Source organism: Hyalella azteca, unplaced genomic scaffold, assembly GCF_000764305.2.
Source record: "Hyalella azteca isolate HAZT.00-mixed unplaced genomic scaffold, Hazt_2.0.2 contig7219, whole genome shotgun sequence".
In the NCBI taxonomy this organism is placed as follows: domain Eukaryota; kingdom Metazoa; phylum Arthropoda; class Malacostraca; order Amphipoda; family Hyalellidae; genus Hyalella; species Hyalella azteca.
In genome coordinates, this window is record NW_025937347.1 from 90,960 (window position 1) to 108,958 (window position 17,999).

A 17,999-nucleotide genomic window follows, 5' to 3' on the forward strand; every position below is an offset into this window, starting at 1 on the left:
TATATCGGATAGATTTCAACATGATATTGAGGAAATAATTTTATGAATGTGGTATAATTCATTATTTGCCAGCTTCAGTTGGCCAGTAACATATTGTTGAAAGTTTATTTCGACAGATCCACGTTTCTCACTCACAGCATAAAAGTCTTACTTCAACAGTATTTATCTTATTTATTTTTATTTATCCGATTTTAACCTCAGCTGGAATTTGAAGACACAATGACTTTGATCCTGAATAATGTAGTACAATACATGTCTTACTTTTTTTAAATTGAGGCTTGACATTTTTATAACGGAAATAAAGTCGTACAAGGAAGAGATACAAAAAACACATTCCGCATGCAAGCTTAGTAACAAATGCACGCATAAGAGAATTTTATCAAATTTAAACTGCTCATAAATCATTTAAGTGGAAGCAAAAAGAAGCGCATGCAAGCTAGAACGAAAGTTATAACACAAAAGAATAAGATGAAGTTGTTGTAGGTGGGAAGAGGAAGTGTTGCACGCGCTCCACCACACACATTAGAGCTCAGCCTCGTGACACTCATCCAAATAAGCTCGTGCGCTAATGACGTCTAGCAGAGTGTCTCGAACTGTCCCCTGTGACTGTCTTATCCTAGCGCCTGCATCGGTGGCTGTGCTACGTGTTCTGTCCTGCATCAAATTCGCGCTGAGGTGATAACCTGTGATGTGTTTTGTTTCGGTTCGACAATCTAATCTGTGATAATCTTGCATTCAGTGGTGCGTGATCAACCTTTGACCATTAGGGTTAAACATGGAGTCACGCAGATGTTCCGATGGTTTTCTCATGGAATTTTTTGGAACAAATCACAATATAACAACTACCGACTCGATCCCGTCGAGATCCAACCGATGATGTTGACCGATGTCCACAGCTCGGTCAGGTCAAGTGTGCGTCCCATAAAGCTTGAGTACTTTGTTCTCAAAATTGTTTTTATATCCTTATATCGATGAAATTTCTGGCGTGAACATTGAAATTTTTACTACCTGCGATGCTGTTTGCAGATTAAACATTGATATATACTGAAAATAGTTCGTAATATCCGTATTCACCAAGAAAATTTGTACAAAATTTTTGTGTTTGTTAAAGATTTCGATTCGTTTATCCAGTTTCTTAACGGGGATAATTTCATATACTGCAGGCTGGATGTAAAACGGTTATTGCACGGTTAGTAGATAAATGAAGATTTATTTCCTTCTGATATTCTGTAAATGTTTAATAAATTAAAACTTTTTGAACTTATAAATGGACTTTTTTGACAGCTGTAATGGATGAGAAGTGATGCTCATGCGAAACCTTTACGCTAAAAACAGATCCGTTAGAAATGATGCTGCTTGATTAAAGTATCAGCCATTTTGAATTATTGCGTCACTATAGGCATGATGCAATATCATCCGGTTATTGGAAGCAAGTTGATCGCTTCACTCAAAGAAGACTGACAAAGAGAATATCACACTCAGGATTATCACACTCCATGATGTAAAGATATTCATTCATTTAGCGTGCTGCAAATATCAAAATTTTCATTTCAGCTAAATGAGATTTTTTCTAATTGTAAATGCCCAACTTCTGATAATGACGATTGATGCGTGAATTCATATTAGTTTTTAAACGCTACATCATTACATTTGATTTACAAATGTTCACCTCGATATTCTGTCCATTGTTGTCAACGCTCATAATACTTACCTATGATCTTCCAATGAGTTCACAGAAATTTATGTTAAGCTGATGATTCAGTTCGCTGAATGCAAGTTAGGTGTTTTAATCAGAGCAACAGAAGCTCTTTTCGCTTGCCGTGAGTTAACAATTACATTAGAATTGTATGAATTAGAAAAGTTCAGGTAACTTTGATGCTAAAATTTCCTTATACTGTATACACATTCCTGATTCTATTCATTTGTATTATTATATTATATTAGTTAACCATTAGTTAGTTATCTTGTTCTAACTATCTTTATACTCAGTTCTTATTCAGTTAGTATATAAACCATATGTTCTTATTAGGATTTGTAAGAAATTGAATCTAATATTTTGATGATTTTTCGTCTAAATTTGTGAATGAGTCGCATAATGTTCTCGGTATTTCAATTAAAAAATCAAGCAATTCCTCTTGTGGCGAACATTTTTCTTTTACTCGCGTAATATATTGTCTTTTACGCATGTAGGCTTAAGAACGTCAAATATCATTTTGAATAACAGACTTTTATTTGTCAGTGTTCATTCACCCGCAACCTTCCATTTGTTTGATTGCTAGTTAGCCTTTTTTATGAGAAAATTTATTTGTTCGTTTAAAAATTGGTCCCCATTAGAGATAAAATCAATCCTTCCATATCGGTGCGTTCATATGGGAGCGTTTACTCAAGATAGCAGACGCTTCAGACGAGCTTGCTTCTTACCATCAGTCGATAAACGCATAAAAACATTTCAATAAAATCATTTATAACCCATCTTCCAATTAACCCACATAAATATCCATTAATTGAGCTTGCAAGAAAATCATTTATAACCCACCCTACAATTAACCCCCATAAATATCCATTAATTGAGCTGACAACTCACTCAACTTAAATTTATCATGGTCTTTTTCGATTCCACATTTAATAATTAATATTTTAACAGCAGAATGTTACCATGCTTTGAGTAAAAAATTTCATTTAGCCTGTTAAAATACAGACAAACTACTGAATACTGAATTTAACTTAACATCAGTTTCTTCATCAATATGAAAACCAAATGTATGAAAACACCCTATTATTAAATCGCTTGTTACCTATTTTAGAAATTTCTTCAAGAGAAAATCCCTAGAGGCGTCACGTCGAGATCGTCTAGTACAGCAATACTGACCTGTCACAGGCCCACGCTCGCCCGCGTTCGAATGGCACCAAAAGTGTTGTCTTCACCGAGTTTTTGCCTTCGTCTTGACATTGGCAGGGCGAAGAAGATGCTTTTACAGCTGCTAGAGCTATGGCACGATTTGCACAGCTGTTAAATGCTACGCCGATGCTCTCTGGCCTTTTATCACGTCTGCCACTGATATGTTAGTGCGCCGGAGATCACGTTAATGAAAACTGGCCATAAGACTTCGCTCACGACGCGTCAACAGTCATTAACGAGGGAATACATTCCGTTTTTTTTCAAGGCTTCGCTACCTCATGGCAGCCGAAATCGAGAGCAATGTTTTAGAATCAAAGATAATACTTCAGCTCCTTGAAACGTTATTATCCTTTGAGTAATTTAAAGCGTCATTTTTTTTAGTAATTTGAATGGATGGATTTTTATCAACTTCTAGCGACAAGTGAGAATTACCAAGAGAATGTAATCGCGAGCCATGTTATATTCATATTTATTTTCGGCCATAGTTTTTAGGACATGATATAAACTTGTAATGACTATGTTGTGTCTTGACGATGCATTTCATAGGAAGAAAGGGAAAGGCATTCAACCGTTGAGAAACCAGAAACGTGTCTTCGGGAGTCAGAGATTTTTTATATATTTTATTCTTTTTCTAGCCTCAAGCACAATAAAACACTAGTTTGATTGTAGTAGATTTGACTTTGTTTAAATCTACTTTTGTTATGATTTCTGTCATTTGGGTTACGTGGGATCTTGTTCATAAACTAGGCTTTGCTTACAGACGATCGAATTACATTCTCACGATTTCATTTCTTACCCAAATAATTATCTGATTAATTTGGCAAAATTTAGTCCATATCGTGAGTTAGAGATCGTTATCGCCTTCAATATATAATAAATGGACAGCAGTAATTTGATTCTATGAATTTTAGTCACTTCCGCGTGTGTCATTGATAGATTAGAATTTATTTGGTTATCAGATGATTCAGCTAGCGTGACGATGACACGCAGCAACCGGTCCCGCTTAACGATGATCTCAGTGAACATCTAAATGCATCAGTCATAGGAACAGCATAGATTTGTTATCAGTAGAGAACGTTCACACTGCCTACGTGATGTGGGTTGCATTTCAATGGATGATCTAGAACGCGCACGTGCCAGGCATCACGCGCGCCTCGACCTCTCATTATTGAGTCATACCTTGTGAGAGCGGTCGGAGTTACCAAGCTCGACGCAAAGTTCAACATAGCGTTGGCTTGTTTGTATCCATTCCTTGAGCGCCTCTCATGAGTGCATGAGTTGCTAAAGACGCGATTGAGCGTCGATATGATTGCATGCCATTAGGGTAAATTTGCTGTTGGGTGACCTTCATGGCCTGCTAAATATAGATCAACATCGATATCGTGATCGCTTTTTGCAATCATGCATAGCTTTCCCGATACTAGAAAGGTTCGGACTCATTCTTTCTTACTTTCATATATCCTGGGTTTTCCCATTAGAAGAGTAACATAAACCAATGAAACCTAAGCACAATTAAAGTCTTAATTAAAGAGTTCTCAATCTTTCTGTTTTAATCTCTGATGCTAAAAAAAGAATCTCTTGGAACCTCTGATGATTTTGAGCGACAAAAATCTCTCCGATGTTTACTCGTGATCAGGTGATGTGGTAGTTGAATTTATGCTTGCATCTTCATGGGTCCCGTGATCTGAAGGCAAAGTTTGCGCTTTCGTGGCGCCGGTAAAGCCTCGTGCAGGTGGAAATCTGTCGGCACGCGCCTAAACAACTTCATGCTAATGAGTGCCAGACGGGCCGCATGTTTGGCCTCAGTTGTGCCAGGCGAGCCTCGTGTTTGGCCTCAAAGTGAGAGCGTGAAAAATGTGGATTCGAGGCCACATTTTCCTTGGTGTTCCAGAAGTCGAGGTTTATATAATGCTTGTGATGTTTCGTGGAAGGCTTAATTGGCTTTGTTAAAAGTGGGAAATGTTTCTCACCGGACAATTTTTTATATTTTTTTGTAGGTATTGATTTTCTTGAATTTTTGTAGCGTTAGAGTCGCATTTGGTGGAGTCAATCTATCGCTATATCTATTATGCTTTATTAAAAATTTTAGCTATTTCCTCATATGCGAATGTAAAGTTGACAATGAATATTTATTGATGATTTCTGTTGATTTTGCCTGCCTAACGGTCTCATAAAGTGTTTATTCTGTTTTAAATTTTACAGCTACGCTCGAAACGGGCCCATGAACAACACAAATTTGTGAAACCACAGAGATAATTGATTCTCTTTGCACGGTCATTTGTACACGGCGTTGATTGGGAGTGGGAGGTCTGGTCATAAATGAAAATTCGCACTGTTAACTGTGGGAATTTTTGTATAAATAAAGGCATGAATAGTTCATAAGAGGCTTACAATTGGCTACAAGGAAATGGAGTGAATCAGTAATTAATACCGTATTGTTGTAAAATTAACAATGGAATGTTCTGTTAAAACTTATGAATAGTTAAGATAAGGTACATACTCGTCAACTGGAAATAAAACGTAAGGATGTTACTTCGTTTAGAAAATTTCAGCCACAATGCGGCAATTTCCTCAACTGTTTTGCATGCGATAAATTCTGTCACGCAAAGAAATTTATTCATGTTATCGGCTGGTGAGTAAAAAAGTTCATAAAAGCCATTCAAACATTTAAATTGTTATTTTACCCAGTGTGTTAGAAGTAAAGAATTAGCTATTTTATTTGTCTCGTGGTTATTTTTTCGGTTAATTGAAATAAATATTACAACAAGAAATTATTAGTAAATGTCGTGTAGCCTTTTGGTGGGAGAGATCATGCAAATATATAATATGTGCAGCTAAACGCACGTAAATTAAATATAAGTTGACCGGAAATAATTTTCCTAGGGTCCTGCGTATCCGACAAGATTTTAATAATTGATTTGGTTTGTCTACTTTACTACTTATAAATGCCTAAATCTCTCCAATTAACCATTTATACAAATTTATTTTGCAAGGATAATTATTTTAAGGCTTACTTTTTAGCGCCGCATTTTCTTAATTATTAAAAAAATATAACTCAGTACTCACTGCAGTGAGTGACAGAGAGCGCATTTTCTCGTCGTCGAAAACGTGGTCACGCACAGACAGACAGACGGACAGACAGACGGACAGACAGACGGACATGACGAGCACAATAGGGCATTTTTCCATAAATGAGAAAATGCGCTAAAAAGGCGCTATTGTGCTCGTCATGTCTGTCCGTCCGTCCGTCCGTCCGTCCGTGAATTCATGGTTTCGTCGACTAGAAAATGCGCTCTGTCACTCACTGCAGTGAGTACTGAGTTTTAATTTTTTGTGTAACTCTGATTCTCGTTGCTATCTTTCAATTTCATTTAACTTTCACTTTCCAGCATTGGAAATTGTCGACAGGAAAGGACCCAACCGCAATGAAGGCTCACGAGTTTTTTTTTGCTAGGAGTTTGAAGTAAAAAACCTCCTTAGCCACTAACTAACGATTTAAATTATTTATAAGTTAAATAAAATGATGCATTTTTAAAGATACGTATATTAATTTCATTTAATATTCAATTGAGGTATTAAAATTGTAAAATATTTCAGAGCTTGAGTCGCACATTACGGGCTGAGGCTGCCGGACGTGATGACGCCGGAGTCGCTTCTGCTGCAGCGGAAAATCGAAATTTGCACGCCACCGAAAATTTTGAAAATTTTCGAATTTCGAAAATTTTCACACTTGCCGGAGTTGCGGGAGACACGAACAAATTAATCGAACGGAACAGAAAGAGGTACGAAGATTATGCCTCTGCAGGTGACATGTACATATGCTAGAAGTGAACGTTTTCTGAGATATTGTGTTTAACTCTCAGGTAGCTCCAATAATTGTATTTATTTCAATGCAAACAGAGCTTGTCTCACGATCAAGGCATAAGCATTTTACTTAGTAAATGTTTGCATTGATTCATAAATATTATTCATCGATTGACGCATATGACGTTGTCAATGAGGAGAGTTTGTAGAGGAGAGTTTTCCCTTGAGTATTTGAGGTTCCATATGGTCTCCTACTTCAATTTATTACGTTAATTTATTGTTGCAAGCAATCATGTGATTATTTGATCTGCTAATTAAATTTTTAAGTAAAAAATATTCGTACGAAAGAGGACCAATAAAAAAATTCCTCGGAATTATAAAATTAGACCACTTAATTCTTCTAAGAAACACACACCAAAAAACATTCAGACAACCTTGACAAATATATTTAAGATTGTGATAGTTTATTTGTTCGAAGCATGGCACTGTAAACGCGTTTAGGGTCTGTACGTTCAGGTCTATGATATTTATCCCGTCAGAATTTACCTGTGAACAATTTTTTACTGTGGAAAAAATGGGTCAAACATTGAGAATGGGGTCAAAGTTAGATTTAAACATCTAAATATGATTATTTTCGGCAAGTGTAAATTTCATCAGAGTAAACAATTAGTGTTGCTTATACATTAGCAAAATAACATGAGTGAAATTGCAGGTCCGTTATAAATGTGAGTTTTAATGCGTTTTTAAAGTATCCCCTTTTTGAAATTGTTAAATGGATTCACAATAACGGTATTCAGGTTGGCGGTCTTAGGAAAACGGGATTCGGGATGGCGGATTCAAACTAATGGGGATTCTTATATTATAGGGATTATCTGAACAGGGCAATACATGGCTTGTTAGTATATACTATGTATTTATGTTTTTTTTTGCGTGGGCTTACGAGGTTTACGAATTCTGACCCTCGGAATAAATAAGACTGATCGAGCGGCTATCCGCACTGCCGATCGGATATTGGCCGGCGGTGTATTTTGATATTATGTGATGACATTGTTTAACGAGGGGTTTACTGACAGATGGATAAATAATAAATAGACGAACTTACATTCTAAAACTTTATTCACAAAAGATGCTTTACAATTTCAATCCAATTTCAGAAATGAGTTAACGATTTTAGTCGGCAAATATTTAGGTCTATCGTTAATTAACATTGCTTGAAGATCGCATTTCAATCCCATGGAAAATGTAGCAATTTTAACAGGGTGTTATATCCATCCCGCCCAACGCCGGACTCCGATCGTAACATAAGCTATAAATAAGAACTAAAACGATTGACTTTATAATAGCTCGTGAAATATTTTGAACTTAATTTTGCATGATGTATGAATAATTTAGTCATGATTTTGTTTCTTCCCATCAGCTGCGCCGAGAGTTTTGTCGCTGATGGAATGCTGGTGCGCCGCGGCCTGAACTGCTGCTGGTTGCTTAGCTGACTGGGTCTCCAACTGACTGGGTCTCCAGCTAACTGGGTCTCCAGCTGACTGGGTCTCCAACTAACTGGGTCGCCAGCTGACTGGGTCTCCAACTGACTGGGACTTTAGCTAACTGGGTCTCCAACTGACTAGGTCTCCAGCTGACTGGGTCTCCAACTGACTTGGTCTCCAGCTAACTGGGTCTCCAACTGACTGGGTCTCCTGCTGACTGGGTCTTTAACTGACTGGGTCTCCAGCTAACTGGATCTCCAACTGACTGGGTCTCCAACTGACTGGGTCTCCAACTGCTTTGGTCTCCAACTGACTGGGTCTCCAACTGCTTTGGTCTCCAACTGACTGGGTCTCCAGCTGACTGGGCCTCCAACTACACGGGTCTCTAACTGACTGGGTCTCCAAGTGACTGGGTCTCCAACTGACTGGGCCTCCAACTGACTGGGCCTCCAACTGACTGGGTCTCCAACTGACTGGGTCTTCAACTGACTGGGCCTCCAACTGACTGGATCTCCAACTGACTGGGTCTCCAGCTAACTGGGTCTCCAACTGACTGGGTCTCCAGCTGACTTGGTCTCCAGCTGACTGGGTCTCCAACTGACTGGGCCTCCAACTGACTGGGTCTCCAGCTGACTGGGTCTCCAACTGACTGGGTCTCCAACTGACTGGGTCTCCAACTGCTTTGGTCTCCAACTGACCGGGGTCTACAACTGACTGGGTCTCCAACTGCCTGGGTCTCCAGCTGACTGGGTCTCCAACTGACTGGGTCACCAACTGCCTGGGTCTCCAACTGACTGGGTCTCCAACTGCCTGGGTCTCCAACTGACTGGGTCTCCAACTGCCTGGGTCTCCAACTGATAGGGTCTCCAACTAATTGGGTCTCCAACTAACTGGATCTCCAACTGACTGGGTCTCCAACTGACTGGGTCTACAACTGACTGGGTCTTCAGAAGACTGGGTCCCCCAGCTGACTGGGTCTTCAGAAGCCTGGGTCCTTCAGCTGACTGGGTCTTCAGAAGACTGGGTCCCTCAGCTGACTGGGACTCTGCACTGCTGGGCCCGTCTTGTCGTCTGGCCCCAGCTGTGCACGGCTGGGCCCGCTGGGCTGCCGAGTATGCTGCGGAGCCTGCCTACTTCCCGACTCGCTATAGTAAACATATTATTAATATATTTATAATGTATATTAATACTTAATATTGATACATGACATGATAAGCAAGAAGCATTAAGCTATATTCTTTTGCCGGGTGATTGCTATAGTGTATTAATTTTTCTACGTAATGAGTTTTAAATTTGCTCAACCCGTCCAGCGTGTTTACCACACAGAATTTATTTCGCAAAACAATGCAAATTAATATGGCATTGCCACTTCGTATCTTTCCTCATAAAATTTAATCTTTACACTCACAATTACACTGAGTTCAATGAATAAAGAATTTGGTGTAATAAATTAATGAATGAATACCGAATACTGATATGGGAACAATTCGGTCTTCAGCTCAGAATAACTTTTTTAATTATTGAGCAAAAGGAAGTTCTTAATAGAACGGAAGTTCATTTTATGAAAAAATCCACAAAATACATGAAAGAATGATATGAAAGCTGGCAGCTGCAGTTTGGAGTATGAGTTGCAAAGTTATGTTCTGTAATTATTTGCGTTACTTGTTCGAGAATTTTTTTTAACTTTGAATTCACCAAGATCATTTAGTTCAGTTATTTCGAGTGTGCGAATTTATACGTTCTTTCTCAACAAAAATATATCATTAAAATAGTTTTGCAAATTAATCAATGCCACTGAATATTAATCAATATTATTGAATTCTTACCAGTGACTCGCAAATGTGATAGGTTATAATTCACTAAATATTTCATTATTGAAAGATATCGAGATCGAATTCTTAGCAAAGCTGCGTCTGAAACTTTTAATGTGCAAACATAAAATTTGTTTGATGCTGCATGCAAATAATCATATAATAGGGCAGTGTAGACACATAATCAAAAAGTTTTGCGAGACTCAAAACCCTTTGAAACTCTGCTAAGATATTTTCTGTTGAAATATTATGATCAGAAATTGATTTAATTATAAAATGAATATTTTTATCTTAATATTTTCTACTATTTTCGTACTGACTTCAAACCAGAATTTGTGCAGAATTGAAACCTCGAACCAGAATAGAATTACAAACCAGAATTTTGAATTCAAATTGTAAAATATAAACTTGAATCATATATAAGACTTGACTCATTTCTCGCTTCTCCGATATGACATTTTTAGCGCATTTTCTCATTTATGGAAAAAATGCATTATTATGCTCGCCATGTCCGTCTGTCTGTCCGTCCGTCCGTCCGTCCGTCCGTCCGTGACTTCACGTTTTCGTCGACGAGAAAATGCGCCCTCTGTCACTCACTGCAGTGAGTACTGAGTTATATTTTTTATCCTTATTTGAGATTAAATTGTAATTAAATTTAATCCAAGTTGTGCAGTTGTAATTAAACCTTACAGGTGGCGCTGCTCTTGCTGCTCCTCACTGACGCTAGTCAGACACAGAGAAGTGATGCCCTAAGAAGTGATCAACATATGCGACAGTAAGTTAACTATCATGAAATTTTAACGTAAATATTGAGCTTTGTTCATGACATGATGATCGTAATTTAAGAATAAAGATGATAAATGATGATTTTCAAAATTAAATCATCAGATCAAATATTTAAAAATAATGTGCCATTTGTGCAATTCGCGCATGCAAATATTCTTAGATGACGTTAAATGTGTGAAACCAATTACTGACGGGAGTTTCAAAGAAGAGAAAAATAAAACAGTTTCAGTGCAAGTTTATTATTTAATCAGGTCATTTTATTATATATATTGATTAAATTTATCGTTGACTTATTAAATTATTAATGTTCAAAGCATCCAATTAAGTATTGCAGTTTGAAATTTCTTTTTCCCCATGCTTGTGAAATCAGTAAATCAAGCAGCAGCTTCTAGACAACTAGCATAAGGGACATTTTTCCTGATTAAAATCTTGGATAAATACACTGTTAGAAAAATTACCGTTAACGGTATTACCGGCGTTTCAGTGGCCGGTCGGCACGTGAAAAGAAACGCCATGTCGCCGTTTTTATTCTAATTTGACACTAGAAATCCGTAAAACATCTGATAAAAACGGCGAAACAGTTTATTTCCACGGTGCGACCGGCCACTAGAACGCCAGGGGGGCCGTTTTTTCACCGTTTTTTCTAACAGTGTATGACAGCATTCTTGGGACCGTTGTACGATGTGTTACAGACTCGAGTCTCTTTAATGTATGAGTGTTTTTAAGATTTTTATTTTAAAACCACTGAAATTTATTTTATCTTATTTATTTTATGACTTTTATTTTAAATACAACAACTGCAATGTGGATCTGAAAAATTAATTGGCAATACTTTACGGATATTTATCACTTTAAATTATGCAAACCGCTGATATGATCACAACTTTCTCCGATAAGATACTGGTCCCCATTATCATTATTTTATGTCATACCGACTTGAAATAATTGTGCAGGATCGTGGACCGTTCACCAAACAAGCCAGCAAGAGATCTCAGCGCCGATCCGACCTCACATCTCAGTACGAACGTAATGCGCTTGCGACACGAGGGTCACTTACAGCGGTACGGCGGCTCTACCGCGGACTACAGCTTACGGGCAAATCGTATACACAATACTTATAGCCAGAGCGCTACCGACGTAGAACATTCGAAACGAGTCTCTTCGACGAGGAGAGACGGAAACGAACGAGATGAAAGAACGAATAGAGCTGAGCTTAATTCAAGATGGCAGCCCTCGGCAAGTCAATACTTGAACTCATCTTCGTTCCATCCATCTCATAATAATTTTCACCATAGAACTTCAAGCGTTGCGCGAAGCCCAGCTGATGAAGGTTCTCGACATAACAGTCAAAACCGCCAGGAAGTGGCAGATTTAGGAAGAAGCCGTCATTCAGTTATTAATGAGCCTTATTCGAGAATCAGAACTCGACCACATTATTCCTCATCAAGTTCACCCTATGGCAGCCCTCGAGTAGCATCACCTTTAACGAGGCCTGATCTCCACCGAGATGGAAGTTCAGTATTAGATAAGCCCGACGGGCGCTCCTCACACAATTTTAGCAATAGCAATAGAAATCAATATGTCCAAAATAATTTATCGCACAACTTGCAAAGTCAATCTTCTCCTCTAGTCTCTAACTCTCCTCATCTAACCGATACGAGAATTGAGCAGCAAAAGTCCAACTCGGATCCAACAATGGAAGACGAGGACACTCTAACTCGCAGAATAGATGAGATTATCCAGTCCAGACAAAGCAAAACGCGTGAGATTTCTAATGGGGAAACTGATGTCTCCCGAAAAATTAATGGGCTCGATGCAGGAGTTGTGCAGAAATCGTCTTCCTCAAATTCAAATAGAAATAGTCGAGCAGATGAACTCGAAACTGCGCTGACATCAACTCTAGATCGCCAGACCAGCCAAAGAGAAGAACAACCGGCGAATAAAGGAAGGCATCACAGGAGAGATAAGTCTAAAAAGAACAGAAACCGAAACCAGCGAAATCGAAACCAAAAGAGAAAGAAGAAGAAAGGAAATCGAAGGCGATTGGAGGCGTTAATAAAAGAGCACAGTTTGACAATACACGACGTGGAAGGAGAATCTTTCCTGGATTGCTGCCCTTCTAAATTGGTGGTCGTGGAGAAGCAAGTGGGCAAAGCACGGGACAACCATGCAGTCGAGCTGCATCCCGACTCTCAATACTTCTACGAACGCGTCTGTTTAGATCAATTTGAAGGCTCGGAATGTATTTTTCCTTCCAGAGCCGTCAAATCCTGGGTTAAAACTCGCTGCGCTCCAACATATTCATATTCACAAGTGAGTCATGTGATGTATTCAGAGACAGTTTTCGTTGCATTGTGTTCACAACAGCTAAATGGACTGACTGTCAAATATTTTAAGTTTTCAGCATAATTAGGTTTCTTGTTGAATTTTATAACTAGATTTTCTTATTAATTTCAATATTAGCTTGAACTAAAATAGCTGAAAGCTAGATGCGACTATTTTATTCACGTAGCATCATAACATTTACTGGTATTGGTGCGACGGTGCGTAGAAAAGACGACTTGTCGCTATACTATTTGATGACTCATCACGGTATCAAAGTTTCGTTTCGCCACGACCGATGGCAGTTCTTGTAACCACGTGGTGTTAAACATTGTTACTGATTATTGAATGGGATCACAAACCGCTGGCTGAAAGAGTGAATTTTTTTATTGGACCGTTATGATGTTTTCAATCGTTGGTGTGATGCTACACCTCAAAAACGCAAAACAAAAACAGGTCACTACACTATATGGAGACTTATTGTCGTCATCATAGAATGTCATTAATTAAAAAGTTTGCAGCCGATAGTACGAGTATATATGCCACTGGCCCACTTTTATGATGGCGTTATGACGTTTTCAAGCGCTGGTGCGACGCTACGGATACAACAGACAACTGTCCACCATACTATAGGGCGACTCATCTTTTTATCATGGAATAAAAAAATATATGTAGACAGTGGTTTATACCATTTTAATGATAACGTCATGACATTTTCAGGCGTTGGTGCGCCGCTACGGATACAACAGACAACTGTCCACTATACTATAGGGCGACTCATCTTTTTTATCATGGATTAAATAAATATTTGTAGCCACTGGTTTATACCATTTTAATGATAACGTTATGACGTTTTCAGGCGTTGGTGCGCCGCTACGCCACGACCGACGACTGGTCGCTGGACTACGTAGAGGTGAGCAGCGGCTGCTCCTGTCAGGTCAGCCTCGACGCCAGCCCCGACAGAGACTCTGGCGCCAGGAATAACTCCGCCTCGGCACTTGCAAGAAACTAAGTGCAACCAACGTCTGAATAATCTCATTATTATGACTGCCTATCTTTATTGTATTGAATCAAAACCAATTACGCGGTAATAGGTGATTGATTTCTTATCATACACTCTGAGGAATAATACAGATATTCAACGGAAACGATATACAGTATCTGTTGACAAGCGCCAGGAATCACTCCGCCTCGGCACTTGCAAGAAACTAAGTGCAATCAACGTCTGAATAATCTCATTATTATGACTGCAAATGGTTATTATATTAAAGCAAGACCATTTACGTGGTAATAGGTGATTGATTTCTTATCATACGCTCTGAGGAATATATGCAGATATTCAATGGAAACGCTATATCTGTTAATCCTCAGAAATTCTGATGTTAAACTGAGAGGTGCATTAGGAAGTAAACGGTTCAATCTTATAGTCCATGTTGACCAAAGATATGTGTACCGTTTATACTATGCATTTATTTACTTGAAGCAATCTCTCAAGGAAATGTACTTTATTCTTGAAACACGTTCATATTACGTAAAAAAATTTACAAGCCCTCGTTTGACACTTATAACAATAACAGGGTTTTGGATTTTGAATACAATATTTGACCATGGGTATAACAAAATTGGCACCACGTTTCTTGACATAGCGCGTGAATCTGCTTCATGTCACTAACTTATCACATTTTGATTTTATTTGAGGGTTATGTGGCTGATTTTTCTTGCCCTTGTAATAATGCCACCAAATTTTTAACTCACTTTACTATTGTATTTGATTTCTCCTGAATGGTAACTATTCGGGTGGAAGTTATTGGAAAATTGTATTTTTTCCTAGCTACAAAAATTCAGTTTTTTATTGAATTAATTTTCGATTTGTTTAATGGAAGGTAATATGTTGTGAGGAGTGTTTTTCAGCGCCGAATTCTTTTAATTTACCTTAAATGTACGTCTAATTTGTATCAATACTGGAAGCTTTAAACCAGCAGGATAGCACTTCCATGTGTACACTGCACTCATTTCGGTAATAATTCGAACTGTCACATTACAACCTGTGGACGAAAACCATGTTAAACGAATTAGCAAATTCACTGAATTGGAACTATATTTCTCAAAATAATTGATTAAAAATTTCACTCATTCACTTGGTAGTAATGTTGGTAACACAAGCGCTCTAGTTTAATTCCAGAGACGCAATAAAAACTTCCAAGCCCACAACTTGAAGTTGTGGCCGCTTACAAACTTACACACGGAGAAAAATGGGAGGCAATGTTAACTTGAGTGACCGAAATTTCAATTCAACTCGTACATGACAACTCTTATGAACTTGATAAACAACTTTGAGTTGAAATATTGCACAAGTTAATGGTATTTAAGAAGCATTTTATTTTTATATACAAACCGCAGGGCGCGCTTGGAGAAGCGGTGGCAAGGCATCGAAAAGCCATTGCAGGCCGCATAGAAAGGACGGGATACAATCAGTAATTTGTCTAACGTTGAAAAAGAATTCCCGCGCTGACAAATACTTAGCTTACTATATAGTGATTCACGGTAACTTCCTAATTTGAAAACACAATAAGAAAAGAACTACTCGTTGTAAAGATATCTTTTCGATATGAACTTTGTTAAAAAATACATTAAATAAAATTTGTATCACTAAGTTCTAAAAATGACAACGGTCAGATGATGGCCCACATTGTTGATGCATTTAGTTAGTCGATTTATGAAGTTTCGTTCAATTCGCCGTAGCTTTTTGACGGGTATGTTGGCGATGGCTTGGCATATTCTGTTTCTCAAATGAGGTAGGGTCCTTAGACAGTCATTATAAACAATTATTTTAAGATAACCCTTTAAAAAATCACATGTAGCCCAATCGGGGTATCGGGCCGGCCAATGAAGAGTCGCCTCTCAAGGAGATAAGGTGAATAAAAGCGTGTTCATGTGCTTAACGGTGTGGAGAACGCAGAAACGCCTCTCTAATTCTCTCTACGTTTTCGAGTGTTGTGGCAGTCCGATGACCTCCAGATCCTCTTGCGTTCACACTTCACTTGCCCTTAAATGTGTTCACCCACTTAACAATCGATTTCCTCGATTTCCGATCAGGAACCCGACCTGAAAGACGAAGACGGAATCGAATGCGGAATGCTCGTTGAGTAGCGATAATGGAATGGCCACAAGAAAGTATGCCTCGACAGCAAACGCACGCTGCTCACTTGTCCAATGCATATTGGCAACTGTCTAGGTAGGACACAAACGTCATAACCTTGCCTCTCAGACGAAATATTTTTCGTCCTTTTCCTACAACATTTGACTGCTTGGCGTCAAATTTAAAATAGGAAATTTCCGTGAATCGCTCTGTATCAAAGCAGAGCTGAACTTAATTTACAGAAAATCATTGACAATCGGTGACGGCGTAGACGATAGTATCTGTGCAGGCAACTAACGGTAGCACAGGCGACGGACGATAGTGCAGACGACATAAGATGATGCAGACGATAGCCAGGCTATCACGAAACTGTAATATCTCAAAAGAGTTAATGTTGGTAGTTTCTTTGACTTCTTAGTTTAAAAGTATGGTTTCAAGGTACATTCAGTCTGCTCCATCCGAAGATACGAGCGACAAATAAAACTTCTCAACAAGACGGTTGGTTCTGAACGTCTGATGTTCATCCTCCGGGTACTAAGTTTGACTCAGTTCTAGCTTCACCATGTCTACCTCAATGCTCCTGCCTCATTTATATGACCAACATTGTTTTTAAGAAACTCCAGCGATAATCACAGAGTTTTTGATAAGAATTTTGTTGGTAATTTCTAATTTTTAAACATAAAAATCGTCTAAATAATTATTTGAATATACTTTTGATTTTAGCATATTTTTACAGAATGGGGAATAATTCTGTTCGCTTCGACCTTACTTTACCTTTAGAGTCTTTATTGAAATCTCATTAAGTTTACTTCTACACTTATCGGCAACGTAAAGTAGATTCTTATTATACATTTTGGCAGGATAACTAGAGGGCAACATAAGCTTGATTTTAGTACAGCCGAATATTTAGTTTTGAAATGATCAAAATAAATAAGATATATGTAATACTTGTTTCGTTTCATCTTCTCTCCCTGTTTTTACAATTTTTAATTACTGCCAATTCTCCGTGCCCTGGCTTGAAAAGCAATCAAATTGATGCTCTACCTTCCTCAGACAATTACCTTCCTCAGAAATAATTGTCGATGTTAGTGATGCTGATTACCTTATTGGCTTCACTTCTTGCCTTTACTCTGCACAGGTGTGTTCTTAGAGGCCAAAGACAAATTCTTTATGTTACTTGTAATTTCGGTCCATCGCTATTCATGATCATATTAGCTGCAATCGCTAATACATAGGATTTTGCCACCTCTTATGCTGACAAATAGACAATCATCCTCTGTTCATCTCAGGCTGTCCATTTTTCCTCGCGTGGCGCAACAGAAATTCAAAAACTCGATATATTCTCAGAAATTCCATAGAATTTATTAGTAAATGAACAAAATTAGTTATGCACAATCGTTGCCTCTATTCTAAAACATTAATATTATATTATTGCTAGAAAATATTTTATAAATAACCGACTATTGTTACGATGCTCTCATTAGATTGTGAGTAGCATTTAATATTAGCAACGAGATTTACTGGTGCTCTTGCTCGTATAAAATCATAGTTTCAACGCAATACTGTAGGCTTAATTTAAGCTTAACTAAACGAGCCCTCTGACATCCTCTGTATATCGAGGTCGTGCTAAGAAACTTGTACATTTATGTTCTGTATATCTGGCAGTTGAGAATCGTTTTAGCTTTTAAACTAGATTTAAGCCTTTAAAAGCATAACATTTTTTTTGCTCGATGATTCTCTATTAAACCTAAATCAAC

General features: G+C 38.2%; 1 protein-coding gene across 2 annotated transcripts in view; it reads left to right on the forward strand.

The window, feature by feature from the left end:
* Nucleotides 1-17,999, forward strand: part of LOC108677890 (putative uncharacterized protein DDB_G0277255) — a 50,312-nt gene extending 32,313 nt beyond the window's left edge. Inside the window, exons 2-7 of one of the 2 annotated variants that reach the window (XM_047881156.1) lie at nt 6,497-6,681; nt 8,121-9,334; nt 10,688-10,770; nt 11,735-13,094; nt 13,963-14,115; nt 14,316-17,999. In XM_047881156.1, the coding sequence (XP_047737112.1) occupies nt 9,299-9,334; nt 10,688-10,770; nt 11,735-13,094; nt 13,963-14,115 (1,632 nt within the window). In that variant the 5' untranslated portion in view covers nt 6,497-6,681; nt 8,121-9,298 and the 3' untranslated portion in view covers nt 14,316-17,999. Of the gene's footprint in view, nt 1-6,496; nt 6,682-8,120; nt 9,335-10,687; nt 10,771-11,734; nt 13,095-13,962 lie in introns of both variants that reach the window. The other variant, XM_018166194.2, reaches the window with a different exon arrangement.